The sequence below is a fragment of the Camelus ferus genome, chromosome 3 (genome assembly GCF_009834535.1).
Source record: "Camelus ferus isolate YT-003-E chromosome 3, BCGSAC_Cfer_1.0, whole genome shotgun sequence".
Classification (NCBI taxonomy): domain Eukaryota; kingdom Metazoa; phylum Chordata; class Mammalia; order Artiodactyla; family Camelidae; genus Camelus; species Camelus ferus.
Genome location: NC_045698.1, coordinates 69,933,394 through 69,950,916, shown reverse-complemented (window position 1 = coordinate 69,950,916; position 17,523 = coordinate 69,933,394). Strand labels below are relative to the sequence as shown.

The 17,523-nt window shown below is 38.9% G+C and overlaps 1 protein-coding gene across 11 annotated transcripts in view; it reads right to left on the bottom strand.

Moving 5' to 3' along the window:
- Positions 1-17,523, bottom strand: part of PAM (peptidylglycine alpha-amidating monooxygenase) — a 214,337-nt gene that overhangs the window by 82,793 nt on the left and 114,021 nt on the right. For all 11 annotated transcript variants that reach the window (XM_032476440.1, XM_032476441.1, XM_032476430.1 and 8 more), the window contains 2 exons: positions 9,008-9,093; positions 7,537-7,620 (listed from right to left, as the gene is read on the bottom strand). In XM_032476440.1, the coding sequence (XP_032332331.1) occupies positions 7,537-7,620; positions 9,008-9,093 (170 nt within the window). The remainder of the gene's footprint in view (positions 1-7,536; positions 7,621-9,007; positions 9,094-17,523) is intronic.

Sequence of the window (17,523 nt, the reverse complement as noted above, 5' to 3'; positions counted from 1 at the left end):
CTGGCTTTTTAATATATTCACAGGTACATGCAACCATCACCTCATATTATAGATTTTTTAAATAGTAGGGTATTGTGAGTGACTTTTTCACTTTTCTTTTTAATGTTTTACTGTATTTTTCAAAAAGTGAAAAATAAAGTTTGAGAAAGGTGATTTTAATGGAAAAATATTTAGATATATCCAGAGTCTTCCAAACCTTGTTAGTATTTTAACCAGTAACTCAAGTGTTCAGGAATAGGTTTCTTTGTTTCAATACTAGAACTTTTTGCAATTCTGAAACCTGAAAAGCTTTGGAAGCCTGAGGTTTTTCTCATAATGTTTGGCCACAAAATCTGATTCGAATGAATGTGTTCTATTTATGATCTGTCTTTATCCCTGTAGTGTGACACTTTGCTTAAGGAATATTAACATGTTTGATTAGGGATAGTGCCCCAGACTCCTAGAGGTGATGTAATGTAATACATGATTTAAGCACTTGAGTAACTTTCAAAAAGGTTTAAAGTTCTTAATTCCAAACCACATCTGTTGCAAAGCATTTGAATAAAAGTCTGTGCCCCTACATCAAGGAATATTAGGTAAACAGAAAGTGGGAGGTCAGGAAGGAAAAATGAAGACTTGCTGATTGGCACCAGTATTGCAGCCTTGGGAGAGAAAAGGGGAACTGAGGTCAGGTGCACCTTTCTGGGACCACAGGACTACTGTCCCTGGAGTTGAGAACTAGGTCACTTTGTATGCACTCTGGATTAAAAGATCAAGGTTCTATTCAGGGAAGGCCAGGCCAAATGCTAGAAAGGTGCCATCTCTGTCTCCCTTTCAGTGGAGAGATAGTAGCTTTCAGGCAACTCCCAGGGAAGAGGAAGCATTAAGAACACCCTCCACACTTGAAATTTCAAAGGAGACTTAAACATGGAAAGTTGAAAATACATGGGTTTAAATACCCCAATCCACAGTACCCCTTACTTTGCAGAGGAGGGAATAAAGGCAGGATTGGTACGTCTTGCTAGAAAGCGTGCAGGAGGAAGCTACTAGAAGAGATTAAGAAAATACAACACAGGAAGCACTGGCGAGTCATCTTTCACCAGTGGCCCTCTATCTCTGCAATCACGTATCAGGGAGTCAAGAGCTCCTCTAATGCTTACACTGAAGTCAGACTAGTCTGTTTTATACTAGAATGAAATAATTTTAAGTGTAGCTGCCCTGATCACTGATTTATGCTCCATCTTGTTCAAAAATGCATTAGCCAGGGGTTTTTCCTGGGCTCACAATTTCAGAGCTTTTTCCAATAGCTTCCTGGCAGTAGTCTTATAAGAAGCAGAGATGTGGCAGGGGTCACAGTGGAATTAGAATTCCTCTAGAATCCTGATTTCCCTTCTGCCTGCCAGTCTCCATTCTCTCGTGTTCACTCTACTGCTCCTTCAGCTGTGGTGAGAAGGGAACCCTCGTGTGAGTGTGCGTATGTGTGTGTCAGGGTGTGTGTGTATGTGCACGAATGCGGAGCATGTATTTCATGAATGTACACCTATGTCTAGCAAGACCTACCCATCTGGAACTTAGCTATCAGAAGCCACACTGAAACAGATCACAGCGAGGATGGAACAACACAAAGAGGGCAAGGAGAAATCAAGTCTGAAGTGCAGGCATGAGTGTTCCTACGATTTTATTTTAAAATTTCCCTTTAAGGACTTCAATTTAGAGCCCATTTATTCTAAACTTGCAAACAGTTATATGAAAATTAGCTGCCTAGATTCCACATCATCAATTCAGAACAAGGGAGAAGGATGCCTATAGGAAATCGAAATGTCAACATGAAATCTTTTCCTAAACTAGGTGGGGTCTTTTTGCTTCTCAACCCCCTCTCCTCCTGTACTAAATGTACTGGCTCATCCGACTAAAATTATTGTTTTATTTCTATTTGCCCACATTGAATGGTGAGCTATATGAAAGCAGACTTTTGTTCTTATTCATCTTTGCCTCTGTGTGCTGCTCTCTTTGAATTAAAATTTGTTGAAGTAGTAGCTTGACAATAGGGGAAGCTACGGAAAGTATGGGAAAGCAGACAGAAGAAGGCAACAAGCCCAGTAACATGAAATAACTCTGCCTACTCCTAAAGTTTGGAGGGAAATCATTGAGCAGTAGTTGATACCCAGAATAATATCCCCAAATCATGAAGAAAAGGCGGAGGGACTAAGGAGGAAACTAACATTTACTGCTAGGCTGCTTTGTGTCGAGCACAGCTGTAGGCGTTTAACACCTGCCACCTATTTTAATTTCATGAGGCACAATGCATTTGGGAAATACTTCTGTCCAAAATGTTTTAAGGTTACAGTACTTTAAGACTTAGAGCCTTAGCTTTCTGGAAAACCCGCTACTGAAAATGATTAGTTCCTTACGTGTCATAACTAGAGTTTTGTGATCTGATTTTACTAATATAAGCCCAGAAATTTGGAGAAGAAACTTCTTAGAGCTTACTCTGACATAATGGAGAGTTGAAAACAGGATCCCTAGGGTTTCATTCACCTCATTTAGAATGTAAGTATTAAATACTTAGTCTAAGGAAAATGAATCTTTTAGCTATAGTCCCAGGAACATGCTAAAATGTAGGTGTACTTCGAGGGCTGTGAAGACCAGGTGGAAACAAGCACGGGGTGTGTGTGTGTGTGTGTGTGTGTGTGTGTGGTCTGTGCATTTGATAATACCTGTTAGTTTTCTTATATGCACCAAGAGCTTATGGACAATAAGTAGTTTGTAGCTTAGAAATTTTGCCAACTCCAAGACAGTCAGAGCTTATGCACTTGGGAAGAAATTCTTTTAAGATATCGGCTCTAACTGTAGGTGGTGAGTGCAAAGGTTTTCTAATTTCAGAAATGAGTTATTGCTGGAGACTAGTAAGCTAATGCCAGAAACTCTGGAAAGCAAAGGCCAATTTTCTTACGATTCCCCTGCGTCAAAACATCCAGAAGAAATGTAGCAAATTTCTGCAACAATCTCAGGAGAATTTTCTCTGTGGAATAAGATTTTATAGAAAAAATTGGCAGAAAGAAAAAGGACCAGGAGGAATCTCTAGTTCCTGTTATTCTAATTTCCTTACGGGCAGGGACGTGGTCTTGTAGTTTATCTTTGTACAACTGAACTATAAATAACAAAAACTGCCAGAAAACTGGAGAACAAGTAATGGAGCATAATTAGGAAACTTTCAGTGTCAACACGACAGACATGAATACAGTTCTGTGTCTAAATACAATGAAAAATTTTTAACACTCTTGAAAAGTAACCAACATACTCTTTATATTATGGGCAACTACGATGAAAGGCTGCATTTAGAGGGATTTATGTCACCTTAAATAAAGCCTTTTATAGGGGCTATAATGATAGTAGCTAACACTGAGTCCTTACCAGGTACCTCTGCACGAACCATTATGATCCTATTTTACAGATGAGGAGGGCAGAGGGGTTTAGGAACCTGGTGAGGATAACAAAAGTAGCAGGCATCACTGCCAGGCTATCTGGCCTTAGTGTTTGATCACCTAACTGTGATCCCATACTGTGCTTATACTGGACATTCATTTCTAATTAGATTACATTCTCTTTTCCATAGAATATTCATTTATAAAAAGTTAAAAAGCCTACATTTTAAAAAAGAGCTCCTCTAGCCTTCCAGAGCTCCATCCTGACCTGGCCCTCCCCTCTGGCCTCCTAATGCCCCAATCTTTCTTCATAAGGCTAGGAGCTTTTCCATGCCCTCAAGCCTGAGACTGAAGTGAAAATCTGATCAGGTTACTGCTGAGAAGCACTCTGGGAGCTTTCAGAAAAAGTCCTAACAGGGATCTGTACGGTCTGGTCCCCACCTTTCAGCTCTCTTTCTCATTTCCTGCCACTTCTCCCTTTGCATTTCACAGTCTAGCAGCGCCAAAACACCGAGAGTTCCTTGTGGACATGAGCTTGTTCACGCCCCTGGGTCTATGCACATGCTTCTACCTCTGTCTAGAACCTGTCTTCCTCCTGTCTCTGCCCATCTGCAGGCTCCTGATCACCATTCAAAGCCCTGCAACGCTTCCATCTTCTAAGAAGCCTGTTCCCCTAGACCTGTACGCTCTGCCTCTCCACAGCCTCGGAATCTGGTATACATTTCCATCACTGCCTGAAAACACTCCGTTCCTGTGTTTGTCTCTCCTGCGAGAATGTACTAGACTCCTGCAGGCAGGAAGATTAGTATACCCAGCACTAGCCCAGGTCTGACACGATGAATAACACAGCATTCAATAAAGTTGGCTCCCTTTAAATGATGCATTTACAGCTTCACGTTCTGTGCAATTTCCAAAACAAACAACAACAAAACAAAACAAACATTTCAGGTGATCCCACAGGCCTCACTCTACAATCACAACCAATCTTTTCCCACTACTAGACGTCCCAGTCCAAAACATACCCAGTTGGCTTCAGGTTATATTCTCTCTGATACTTCATCGCATTCCAACAAACTTCAGAAGACATTTTACCTTCACTGTTGATGCTTTATTAAAGAGAAGTCCTAGGCTTCTCCACTCTCAAAAATCTTCACTGTGCAGAAAAATGCTCATACTCTTAAGCCAAATATTTTCCTACTTTTCAGCAGAGTGCAGTGATTTCTTCATAGTGTCAGTCTGCTTCTGATTTAAAACTTACATACTTAAAAATATCTCCAATAATTTTAACATGATTAAATTCAAATCTTCACTGACAGTAAGACAATTATGTATATACATATACATAATACATATATAACATATATATATATAAAGCATTTCTAATCATTAGAAGATATGATGATATAATTCCACTTCCAGGTGCAACTGGAGATAAGTGTGCAATCACAGTATAGAACCCTTTAGAAGTATGTCACTCCTTATAGTAAATCAGGCACACAGAAATTTACTTTAACCCTTTTTTGTCAGGAGGGTATGAGTGGGAATGTAGCACACTAACTAGCAGGTAGTGAAGGACTTAACATAGTGCTTATATTTGTGGAATTTAAAAGCATAAAGAAAATGTTATAACATTGTAGAGGAAAAGAAAATTACACAATCCTGTCCTTCATGCTCACTGACTGTTTCCTTTTATTCCTTGTTCCTTATAATCCTTGGAAACATACAAGCCTATATACAGTTTTATGTAGTTTGTATAAAATTTTATGATTTGCTATTTTTGTTGTTATACCATTTATTTAACTAGTCCTGATTTAGGGACATTTATTAACTTCCAGTTTTTCATATTAGTAGCTAATTAGTAGCATAAATAACTGTGGGTAGGTAGCTCATTAAAAAACAAGCAAACTAAAAAACCCAACAAAACTGTTCCTTTAGTTTAGGATAAAAGCCTAGAGCAAGATTTTAATGTTTTACATAAAATGTTTGTAATGTGGTAAAGCTGATTTCCAAAACACTACAAATTCACAAAGCTCTCCCCAAACTGTGCCATATTCATCTAAGCCCTGGCAGTCTGGGTTTTATAATTCAGTCTTCACTTGTACCCAATTAAATAAATGTAAAATGCTCTCTCATTATTTTAGTGAGATTTGATATTTTCCCATGTGTTTACTTACTATTCTAAGCTTTGTATAGCTTAAGGCACAGGATAGTATGTAATGCTACTGAATGAATTATATGGATGAAATTTTTTGTTTACATTTTTATTATATCATAATAAGATCTATGAATTACAGGACCAGTAATCTTCCTACTTTATCCCCGAAATATACCTTCTTTCCAAAAAATGGTTCTCAAAAAAATTGAAAAATGAAAACTTAATATGAAAGTTTCTAATCAGTCTCTTACAGTAAATAAAAACTATATTTTTATACATTAAATATCAGTACCTTTTTAATTACCCCAAGTTAAATATAAATTATAAAACAAAATTAATTCCTCTTCAGTAATAAAGAAATTCAAATTTTTACAGTAACACATTTTAAAAGCCAGTATAGCATGTATCATCCATTTTCCCTGGGGTATCAGTGCAGTATCTGTAAGGATGCACCTCAAAGCTAAGAGACATTAGGCTGAAAAGTCAAGTCTAGAGTTCCGCCGAGGGACGGGGCGGAGGGCTGGGGCGTGTGTAGGTATGACCAGCTACGTTAGTTGTGGTGACTGGAGAAAGCCCCCCTCATCTCTCAGGAAAAATTAGTCTTGTCAATGCTTTGGAAGTCAGCAGTCTTAGAATCTGCTTGTTCCCCTGATAGCAACATGGTACATTTTTAGAGCAGATAATTTCTCTCTTTGTTTCTCAAACACGAACGTTATTTATTCCTTTGTTTTCCTGGCTCAGCACTACAGTCAACAAGCTTAAGGTTTTAGGTTCTGTACCAAAAACGGAAAGCTACTTATATGTAAGTCAAAGCGTATTTTTATTAAAAAACAGGTTTTACTTAGAAGTTAGGTTCATGGGCTGGTCCATAGGAGCTTGTTTAATTGGTAATCTATCTGATTGCAGTACTAACTATAATTTTTCAATTACATAAATTTATTCCTTCCAGCATCCTTTTCCAGAGGAAGACTGCATATATTGTCCCAGTGCTGACTGCTGAGAACCTATGGAAACTCTCACTGAGGGGTGCTCTCGGCAAAGGCCCCAGAGGATATTTCATAGACAGAGATGGACAGGTACTTCTAGACTTAGTTGCTGGATAGAAAGCTGATGTATCTAAAGAGGAAAATGTGTTAGGTTAGTTAGTGGAAGTACCATGTTAAATTAGAGAATTCGAGGAAAATATGTATAAATCAGCAAGACAAAGTGGAAAGGCTGACAAGTCAAGGAGAAGACTGCTTAATATTTACACTCCCATGAACACCAAAGTGTGAACCTGGAATGCAGCTGCAGTCTGACTAAGTGTAGCAGAAGGAATAACAAGCACGGTCTCGGTTGCCTTGGGAACAGGGCCCCTTCCTCATGTCAATGATTCTATAATAAGAAAAAGAGCACTTAAAGGAAGCGCACAGTAATCACGGGTAGACCAACAAGTGTCTCAGGGAGTGTTCAGCCATCTCCAAGGAGCGGGTGGCGTCTGTGCATCACTGCAGTGCACAACAGACGCGTTCCCGTCATGGCAAGTGTGGACTACAGACAAAGCACTGGCATGAACCTCAGTGCCCGAGAACTTCCCTGCTATTGCAGAACACACCGACTCTTCTAGTAATATAAATAAATTACTAGTCCCTATTCTCTCTGACAATGCTGTTTAGAAGGAATCTCTTAATAGGAGGTGGATAAGATGCTACCCTGGAAAGAGAAAGAACCCTAAAGTCAGCATAAGAGAAAGCACAATAGGATGCATAAAGCATATGTGCATAAGAGAATATAACTTTCCAAATAAAAGTCATTTCTTGAATAGTCCCAAATTATAGGAAACAAAAGCAGCTGTGTCCTATTGGGCAGAGGATGTGGTCAGTTCTTCATTTATTATGTAGCTAATAGCTGGTACATATATTTTAAACAATATAGTGTTGACAGTCGTGCTTAGTTCCAACATTTCATTGTGCTTAGTTCCAACATTTCAAAACTTACCTCTAAAAGCACTAATATCCCCATAGTGTACTTGTAGTACAAAGTATTTACTTCCAGTTTCTCCTCCGACTCTGAATCCAACACCTGAAGATTTACAAAAGATGAGAAATTAATGCTTTAGAAACGAAGTCTGAAATGGAGCTAATCAAAAGTTGCTGAACTATGAAATCCAAAGGGAAGTAAAATAGCATATAACATATGAAATTACATCACATGGAAATGGAAATGGAAATAAAATAGCATTCAATGAAAATTTCTAATATAATCTATCATTCCTTCTCAAAGGTCTGACAGAATTCTTTTCATAGTCCCCACTTCAGATCCAGAGCAATCACTTAAACTTTAAGAGGAAAATTCACTCATTTTTCAAGAAACAGAATAAAACAAAACAAAATTCTGTCCCTATTGATTATATAACAGACATACATAAACCCATTCTTTCATTTTGTTTTTTTTTTATATTCATATTCAATTTTCTTTCTGATTGAATATAGGAAATTGACTTCTTAAGAGCATTTGAGGGGAATTTTCTTCCCATATAAAAACAAGTATCTGCAAAAATGTCATTGAGAAAACAAATTACTTACTAGATTGCAAAGTCCAGTATGTCAATAATTTTTGGACTCTGAAGGGTTCCTAAGAGTCTTACCATTAGTAGAGTTTACTAGTAAGCTAAAAAAAAAATCTACAGAGAAAATATATACAGGCAGAGAAAAAAAATTTTTTCAATCTTCTCTACTAATAGATCTTAAAAATGTCAGCAAATCTATGACATACCTCCCTATTAGTCTCCAAACTTGTCTGATAGTGGCTGCCTGGAAAATTCTAGAGAGGATTCTGAGACTCATTTGAAGTAAAGCAAAACAGACATCAATTGGTGCTGGCATGGGTTAGGGGGGCCAGAGGGGAACACGTGCATCACAAGAGCCACCCCTGAACCACGGCAGAGCTACTCTGTAGCAGAACTGCATGTTCCCTCTGATATTAAGATCCAGACACTAAAGGAGAATCTGGAACTTCACACACATTGGAAGCTATAAACAGGTTAGAAATGAATTCAGAAAGCCAGCTGAGGTTTGGCATCACATTAAATACCCAGGGCCAGGACTACTTAAAAAAATCTGTTTGCTGAAACAGCAATTTACTTAATGCCTAGCTCTCCTGGCTTGTGAAATGCTCCTGCTGTCAAGAACCTAGTGTGCCTTAGGCCAAAGGTGGCCTGATGCATACTCGGTTATTTTCTAATTCTACCTAAACGGCTGTGTGGCCAAATTACTTAGCAAAGAGACGGCAGAGTGACTACCTAAGTAAAACCTTTTCAATACAAAGCAGGCAATACAGGTACTTTTTTGTGTGAAATTGCAACACAGAACATGGTCAACAGCTGTTGGAAAGAACATATAATAAAAAGTACTTTGGAATCAAAAACTAAGCAGCTTAATATAAGGATATCCAGGGGCCCCAGGTATACCTTTGGGGAGTCTGGTGGGGGGAGCGTTTCTCGCCCAGGCATATAGAATATTGGCTTTATCTGTACAGGTTCCTTCATCACAAAACCTGAAGAAAAAAATAAAAAGTAGCTGTAAACGAAGATTCAATTAGTTAAATATATTAATCAGTCCTGATGGGAGGAGTAGGGAGGGAGAGGTATTTGAAAACAAGGTAAAGAAAAGTGCATCAATATACAGTCAGTATAGTCTTAGGAGCTTTAAGATTGTAATGAGGACTGGGGAAAAGAACAATTTTGTACGTGGCAAAAGCACAACTAAAGGGGGTTGTGTTTGTTTGTTAGTTGCCTGTTATGAAACAACTCTGTGAGTCAGATACACAGTTTACAATTCAGTATGTCCCTCTGTGGAATATACTCTATGTCATCAGGCAAAAAGTAAGCATTACACAAAGAGCGCATGTAAACCAAAGCTAACACAGTGGAAACGTGCAAGTGGGCTAAAGGAAATGTCGCACACGTTTCCCCTTTGGGAATCAGTGTTAGTAATAAATCTTTGGCTAAGCAACAAACAGAACGCAGTGCCTGCCCTCAGCAGAGTGAACAATATGAGTATAGCCCACTTACGGGGTTCTTGTGGCTTTTTTTTAAGTTTATGAATACTGGTTATGCCATTTACAAACTGCTCCATGTTATGCAAGTCACTTAATCTTACAGAGCCTCAGTTTTCTCTTTTGTAAAACAGGGATAGTTATACTTACCGCACAGAGTTGTTCTGTAAATCAAATGATATGCAAGTGAAAGTACTTCATAAAACCTCAAAGCGCCATACCTGGGTAATGCATTATCTAACAAAACATTCACTTTATCTAAAGATTCATTGTTGAGAGGCAGTGTTGTGCCGTGAAAGGTGTATCTGGAGGTGAGTCCCAGAACCTCCCCTTCACAGCTGTGTATCTTGGACACATTTACCAGCCCTCCAAGGCCCAGGTCCTGCATGGAAGCCTCTCTGATGGGGCTGCAGTGTGATGAGCGTAAGGCACCCAGCACAGCAACCAGCACCTCGGTGTCTACACTGGTAGACCCAACTTCATAAATGGTATGCTGTCTGACCCCAGACCGCACATTTTTCTCCCACTACACTACATCTCTTAGTTGGTTCTGTCACGATTTGTTCAAAACACTGTTAGGTGACATTTTCATGTTGCTTTTATATATTTGTATTTTGAGAAACTGGCACCAAGCAAGGTCAGAGTCAGGAGATTAGGCAGATCTGAAAGTTTTGAAGACTGTCAAGGACGACGACAAATACAGATCCTTGGCCAGGAGGTTGGCTCACGCAGGAGAAAAAGTGCAGTGCCCCATGGCCTGGAACGGACATGAAGGCAGACAGTAGCAGCTTCCTAAACAGGTTGGAAACTGAGTCTAGAAACCTGGAGAACACTCAGGCTGCAGATATGAAAACCACGGGTAAGAAGTCTCTTCATACTCAGATACAAGGAGTCCTAACATGCTCCCTGCTTACAGCCAGAAAGGGGGTGAGAGGACAGGCCGTAAGTGCAGACAACTGTTACCCGTCTATGAATAAAGGACCAGGAACCAGGAGGTCCCCACAAGGTTATGTTGAGCAAATGCTCTTGCTTCTATAAATCAGGCTGCAGAAAGAAATTGGGTAATGTGCAATGTAAAACACATCAAACAGTGGTTTCTTCCTGTTCACTGTCAAGAACAATATACTTAGGATGAAGGATCATTATCATGTGAGACTTGTGTGTTGGAACAAATGTCTGTGACATCCTTGTGCCAAGAGTGCTAAAAGGCTTATGGTATTGGAAGGTACCCAAAAGCAGAACCTTCCTCCTTGGCCTCGTGCGGTAATAGTTTAAGAAATGAGATTGTCAGATGTGATTCACTTGGTATCTCACTGCTGTGAGCTACTAAAATTTAAAGATCTGGATGGCAATTTTCATAGCTTTCAACAAAGATCATAAATATACAAGTGCCTAACATCGACGTGATGACAGTCTTAGGTTAAACTAGATAATTGTTTCCCTGATAGGGAAGTCAATTCAGTGTATGACTAGAAAGAACCCAAATGAAATATAACAGAGAAAACTGGTTTGGTAAATTTTTCTAAGCTACATATTCGATTACGTCATTTGTTGGCACAAAATCTTTCAAATGCTTCCCAAAAGTAACACCAAAATGAAATCTAAACGTTGTAGCATAACACATAAGGCCTTTTATGATCTGGGACCTTGTTACATCTCCAGAAATAACCCCTTTTTAGTCATGCCAAGTTGCTGCTCTAATCTGTCTCTTCTCCACTGTTCTCTTTGCCTGGAAAAACCTCTGCCCCACTCTCTGCCTGACACCCTTGTACTCATCTTCTCGTTCAAGATTCAGTTCAAGTCTTCCTCTGCAGGGAAGCTCTCTCTGTTGCCCGTACCATCCAACTTCCCTTCTTTAACCAGAGCACTCATCTTAAGGATCAGCTTACTTCTCTTCTCTCCAGTCAGACTGTGCAGACTTTGAGGCTTGGGGTCACATCTTTCACCCTGTACTCCCAGCACCTGCAGCCTTGCTTGGTATTTAGTAAATAATAAAAAAATGTTTGGGGAAGTTAACTATTAAGAAAATTTTTAACGTTTTATAGACAAGCACTTAAATAACAGAATTGGCCTAAATTTTATTGTATTATCATTTATACAGTATATAACATTAAAAAATTGTGTATAACATTAAAAATTAATTAGAAGGTTTTAACTAAAATATGAAATCACAATAAATATGAATTATTATCTGCCAGGTATTTTGTACAAATCAGCTCACTCTCTCACAAGAACATTGTCAGCAGGTTACACTTTTACAGCTGAATAAGCTCAGAGAGTTTAAGTCACTTCCAAAGGTCACACAGCCAAGCCATGATTCAAAGCTCTGGCTGTCACATTCCCTTATATCTCTATTCTTGACATAGACTTCTGGGCAGAGACTTCATGGTATTAGATGAAGATAAGCTTCGATGACTACTGTCATACCTGAACTGAGTTGCAATTTGAGTGTGCAATTCTAAAATCAAATTTTAGATAAAATAACTTCTTCTGACTTACTCACAAAAAGACAATAATTGTATATTTTATTCTCCTATCAGATCTGGTAAAAGAAGAGCTCTGAAAGAAAACTTGGGTTTGATTTTAAGATCCTGCTTTATAATTTTTAAAAAATGGTATAAAACTTAAGGCTGAGTAAAGAATGACCCACTGGGGGGCTCTGAGATAATGAAACTCATCCTAAGACTTAATTAGTAAGAAGATGAAGTGAAGAGGAAAAACAAGAGGCGAAGAAAGATGAGCCCCACAAAGGATAATACGGAGGAGTGGCAAAGAGCATTGGGATCAAGTCTCTGTGCCTTTTCAGATTTCCACTTCCCATTTTCAGTAGAAGTAGCATCATATGTTCTCCACATAAAATGACCAACAGGATAAAGTTGGTATTACATATTCTGACTTTCCAAAAAGGGCCTATAAAAAGTGAGAATTTTTACCACTCTTTTTAAGAAGAAGAGTGTTAAGGCTGGGAAGCAAAGTAACCTTTGATCAATGGCTGTTGTAATTTCAAGCCTCATCAACCAGGTTTCTTATTCTTATAATTCTAGCAGCTTTTCCTAAAGGCTCCTCCAGATCAAGCCAATTAATTGTGAAAAGAGTCACATAGCTCCCTAGCGGTTTCTTAGTATTCATAGTCAAAATGATGAGAGTTAACATTTGAAAATAAAACCACTCTGGATTCTCGGACTTTTGCTGTAGAACCTTTCCACCTCTAATCCGTGGGGAAACAATTCAGATGGCATGAATATTTTCAGACTGTGCCAAGCACTGAAAAATGCTAGCCTGTCATTCTGAATTATCCAAATAAAGCATGATCGACTGTAAAGGTACTTTCTGGTTCTATCTGTTAAAGGCTAGTTAAAACCCAAGGTTTCTCAGGGAAAATCAGAACTGATAAGTCATTTCTTCTTTTGTCTGAAAAAAAAATTTTTTTAATAAAATTGTCATGCCCTGAAGTTAAGTCTGTATGGTCTTAAATCCCAATTTTAATGCATGAAGTATCTAACAGAATCACAGGAAAATTAATCCAAAGCTAGACAGTTTCTTTAAGAAACACACATTAAAATCAATGGCATGTGTGGAATGTCCTTACTTTTCAAAACTGCATCCAGCGTGAGTCAGGTATTCAAATTTCATTAACTGTTCTACAAGCCCATAGAATATATTTCCTAATTCAGACAAATCCTACATGAATTTCAATGCAATGGGTATGCATTAACATAGTAATTAGAAGGGTGCTTAATGGGAAAGCTAAATAAGAGCAGTGATTAAAAGGCACCAGCTTGATAAACAGCCCCACAGGATCTACCCCTCACCCCCCACCGTCTACCCCACCTCCTCCACCACGAGGTTAGAGAGGCAGTGAAGGCTACAAGAGTGTGTCTTGGGCATGTCTGCTTAGTCCACACCGAATTCTCAGTGCCGAAAGATGAGCTTGGTACACAGTGGACGGCTAAAAAACACCTTACTAATAAATGGGTAAGGATAATAACTGCCATTTATGAATTACTTCTCTGTGCCAGGCACTGCACCGTCCACATCACTTACACCCCCTCACTCACTCTTCATGATGTCAGGGTTAGTAACCCCATCTTATAGATGAGGAAACGGATCGATACAGGCTAAATAATTTGACCAGTGTGTATTACAACTATCAAGTTGTGGAGATGAGATTTCAACCCAAGATGCTCTGATCTCAAAGTTCTGGCTCTACATTCAATGTGCTATTATAGCACTGTGCTATAATATTGCTATTCCGTTTAACATAAATACTAGTCTTGTGAGGAAATAATAATGTTCGAAATCATGTAATGTGTTTCTGTTGAAACTGTCAAAATGGTTCAACCACGTCATTCTGTGTTATTAAAGCTGACACTAGTCTACTGAGAATTGGTCTGTTGCTAAAGAACTGCTATTAACAACTCGAATCCGAGCACCTATACGTTAGCCAAGAACTGTGATCGTTGGTGACTAGAAGTTAGAGCAAGATGCCAACTATATTTTAATGAAGATCCTTTATAATATCCTGATATATAATATAATATGAATCTGTCACAATCTTAAAGCAGAAAAAGGAAATGGATGCGAATAATTTTTGCTTAGCAGAAATTTATGTCTGTTCCTTGCTGCTGCACTCGGACACATTTTATAGTGCTTAGAACAAGGGATAGTACAGATTTTAAAGACTGTTGTTTTTATTTATACCGACAAGGATGTTATGTATATTTTAACTTCAGAAGTTTCATTATGGCAGAAGAAACCAAGAGGGGACTGCAGAGGACACATGGCAAATCTTGCAGTATAGTGTATGGATGACAGGTAACCAGGACATGGAGAGTGTGCCTAAAGGCAGCACATGCAAGCACCATTCTCAACCAAAGAGTCATTATCACCACAAGGGAGGCAACAGAACTGCAGACTTATCTGGAAAGTGACATCACCCTAAAAAACCAGTCATTTAAATGAGCAACCAAGCAGGGGTGTCACATACAGGCTTCTATGTATATGTATTCACATGTTCCAGCCACTTTTCTCTCTCCCACCAGCATCTGCAGCCCCGTGGGGAAAGGCGCATTTAAGAGGACACACGGGTGGTTAATAAATAGAAGCAGCTGAAAGGGATTTAAGCTAAAGCTTCCCAGGATGGTAAAGCACTAGTGCTTCAGCTTGAGAGTGACTCCCAATTGGAATGGCTGGAAGCAGCCTCGTTCAACCAGCTGGGACTCTGCTTTTCAAAAGAGATCCAACAACCTGTAGAGCCCTTTGATTTGTAAAGAGTGGTTGGTCATAAGCGTCGTTAGAAATAGTTTTCAAATCAAATGTTTACTACTAAGACTAAAAACAGTAATTTTAGCTCTGCAGAGAAGATCACGTCAAAGCACGGGGCATTATATCAAAGAAGTACTGAATCACTCAATACTGTGAACACACAATCTTGGAGTTTGCATCATAAATTGCCTTAAGCCCCAAATTCTGTGCTCAGCAGAATAGAAAGTGCACAAGATTATACAATGTCACATCACAAAGAGAAAGTGCTCCAGAATCACCCCAAATGCCAACACAGTGTGTATAAACAAAACATCATGATTTTCAAAGCCTGAAACTGTGTAGCTAGCCACTCATTGTTTTTTTAAAAAAATGATTGTTAGAGTTAAAACAGAACAAAAAGGTATTCATTACATAGATAAATGGATATTTCAATTTCCAAGATCTCCCAAAATTTACCGTATTTTCATGGAGAGCAGTGATAGAGTTTTTAATATCTAAATCATCTGGTGTTCATTCAGCATCTCATTTCCTTACTAACCTTAAAAAGCCCTAAAGAGCATCTTCTCAGTTATGGCTCATATTCAGCCAAAAAACCTTGGGAACTTAGAACTGCTACACTTTGAATTAAGTCTGCAAGCACAGACGGAGTCCAACAAATTGTGCTATAGATATGCTTGCTCCAATCCCGGTGCTACGACTTTCCCTGGGTCCCTAGATGCAGTTAATTGTCTCCCTCTTTAAAAGCCTGGGAAAGAAGGAATGAAGGTTACATCTGACAGGTACTGCTGCCTTCTTGACATGGGCTGGCAGAGCTGCTGCTTTTTCCATCAGCTGGTCCTTATTTGCATCCTCTAGAGGCATGTGATTTTGGAATCGAGTGCCAGGCCCACTCTAACTATAAAGGGACCACCCCACAGTATATTAAAAGGTTCACATCAATGTATGCAATTTAAATGCACATGCATATAATTAACGAGACACATTACCAGTGTGAGCTGCTAATTTGGAATGAGACACAAAAGACTAGAATATGCGGAGAGGAAAAAAAACTTTAAAATTAAAATGACTACATAATGAAAACTGCTTCATGCTGTGTCTACTATTTCCATGTAAACTTAATATAACTGTAAATATATTTTAATGAACAGTAGAAAGAGGCAATTACAAAGAGCAAAGGAGGGCAGCCCAACAGTGAAACATCATCAGAATAGCTCTTTGCCTTCATATTAAAAGAGCTGCCTGAAGACAGGGGATGAATTATAACTTCATAATTTCGGGGAAAAAATGTTTACTTTATTTGAGACACATACTTATTTGCCAACTTGCAGGCAATGAAAATAAAACACTGAAGGGAAAATAGGGAACTCTTAGCTAACAAACAGAAAAGAGAGGAAATTTGAGCTTGATGTTTTGGTCGTCAATGAAAAAATCAGTCAATAGTTAATGTAAGAAAGAAATGGAAATTTTTATTCAAGCCAAACTGAGGATTATAACCCAGGAGACAATCTCTCAGGGAACTCTGAGAACCGTTCAGAAGAGGTAAGCTGGGAAGGTACGTGCAGTCAAGTACACACCTCAGTAGAAGGCTGCTGCTAGTCATGAGGAGTAGACATCTTAGTTAACGGTTTTAGTGCTTTTCTTAGTATGGGAAGATGCAAGAAACTGAGTTCATAAGATTTTTCTCCTAAAAATGTCTATCCGAGGGCGAGTTCTGCCAGTTTTTCTATATCACAGATGGCTTCATCCTGATCTTTGCCCTGAATTCCTTTCAGAGTGTGCTTTAGATCAGTAAATGCGGTGGCTAAGGACTCTTGTTGAAATGGATGGTGGGCAACATTCTTTATTTTACAGTCCCTTCTCTTTCAGTCTTCATTTTGACCAAGGTTTGGGATGCATTTCATGACCAATTTTGTCCACAGTGCAAGGAATGCTCATTCCCAGGCCAGACAAGGATTTTTGTTGATAGGCCACTCAATGTGCTATTCCTGGACTAGGTCCTGCTAGCAGCCCAAAGCCTCTGAACCCCTGTCTTCCTAGTCTGTTATGATCCAGGAAATGGTCCCCTCTTGTTGCTTCTACCCATATCTAGAGTTACCACTGTTAACTATCAGTGATCTTAGAGGACTATGTATTTGGTCAGTCACTTCAAGTTGCCTGATCGTCATTAATTTTATCTGAGGCTCACTCACATATTTGGTAGCATAAGAAACAACAATCTTTTAAAATAGATAGAATACAAGTAATACTGCTAGTGACATTTATAAGGTCATAAGTAAGCATTTAAGCTAAGAACTTCCATTAGGTGCAGCCCAGGATCTCCCAGGTCATCGGACCAGTCAGTTCTGCACCAATCGCTATCTTCAAGGGAAATAATATATCAGCCCTGACGAGACTGAGAAAGAAATGTTGTCTTCTAAGGAGTTACATGGCTGTTGCCAAAAGAAGAAAAATTGACCTTATGGTTGAGCAGGTATCTCTGCCGTTGGGGAGGTCTGGTCAACACATAACGCAGAGGCACAGTGCACACTAGGAGGGAGGGAGGAGGCCAAAGGGCAGAGAAAACGCTTTATGTTTAAATTTTTCTTGTCTCACCTAAAAATGTGAATTTTTATTTCATCACAGTGATTTGCTTTCTCTTCTTTCACTAAAATAGTTTCGTATTCC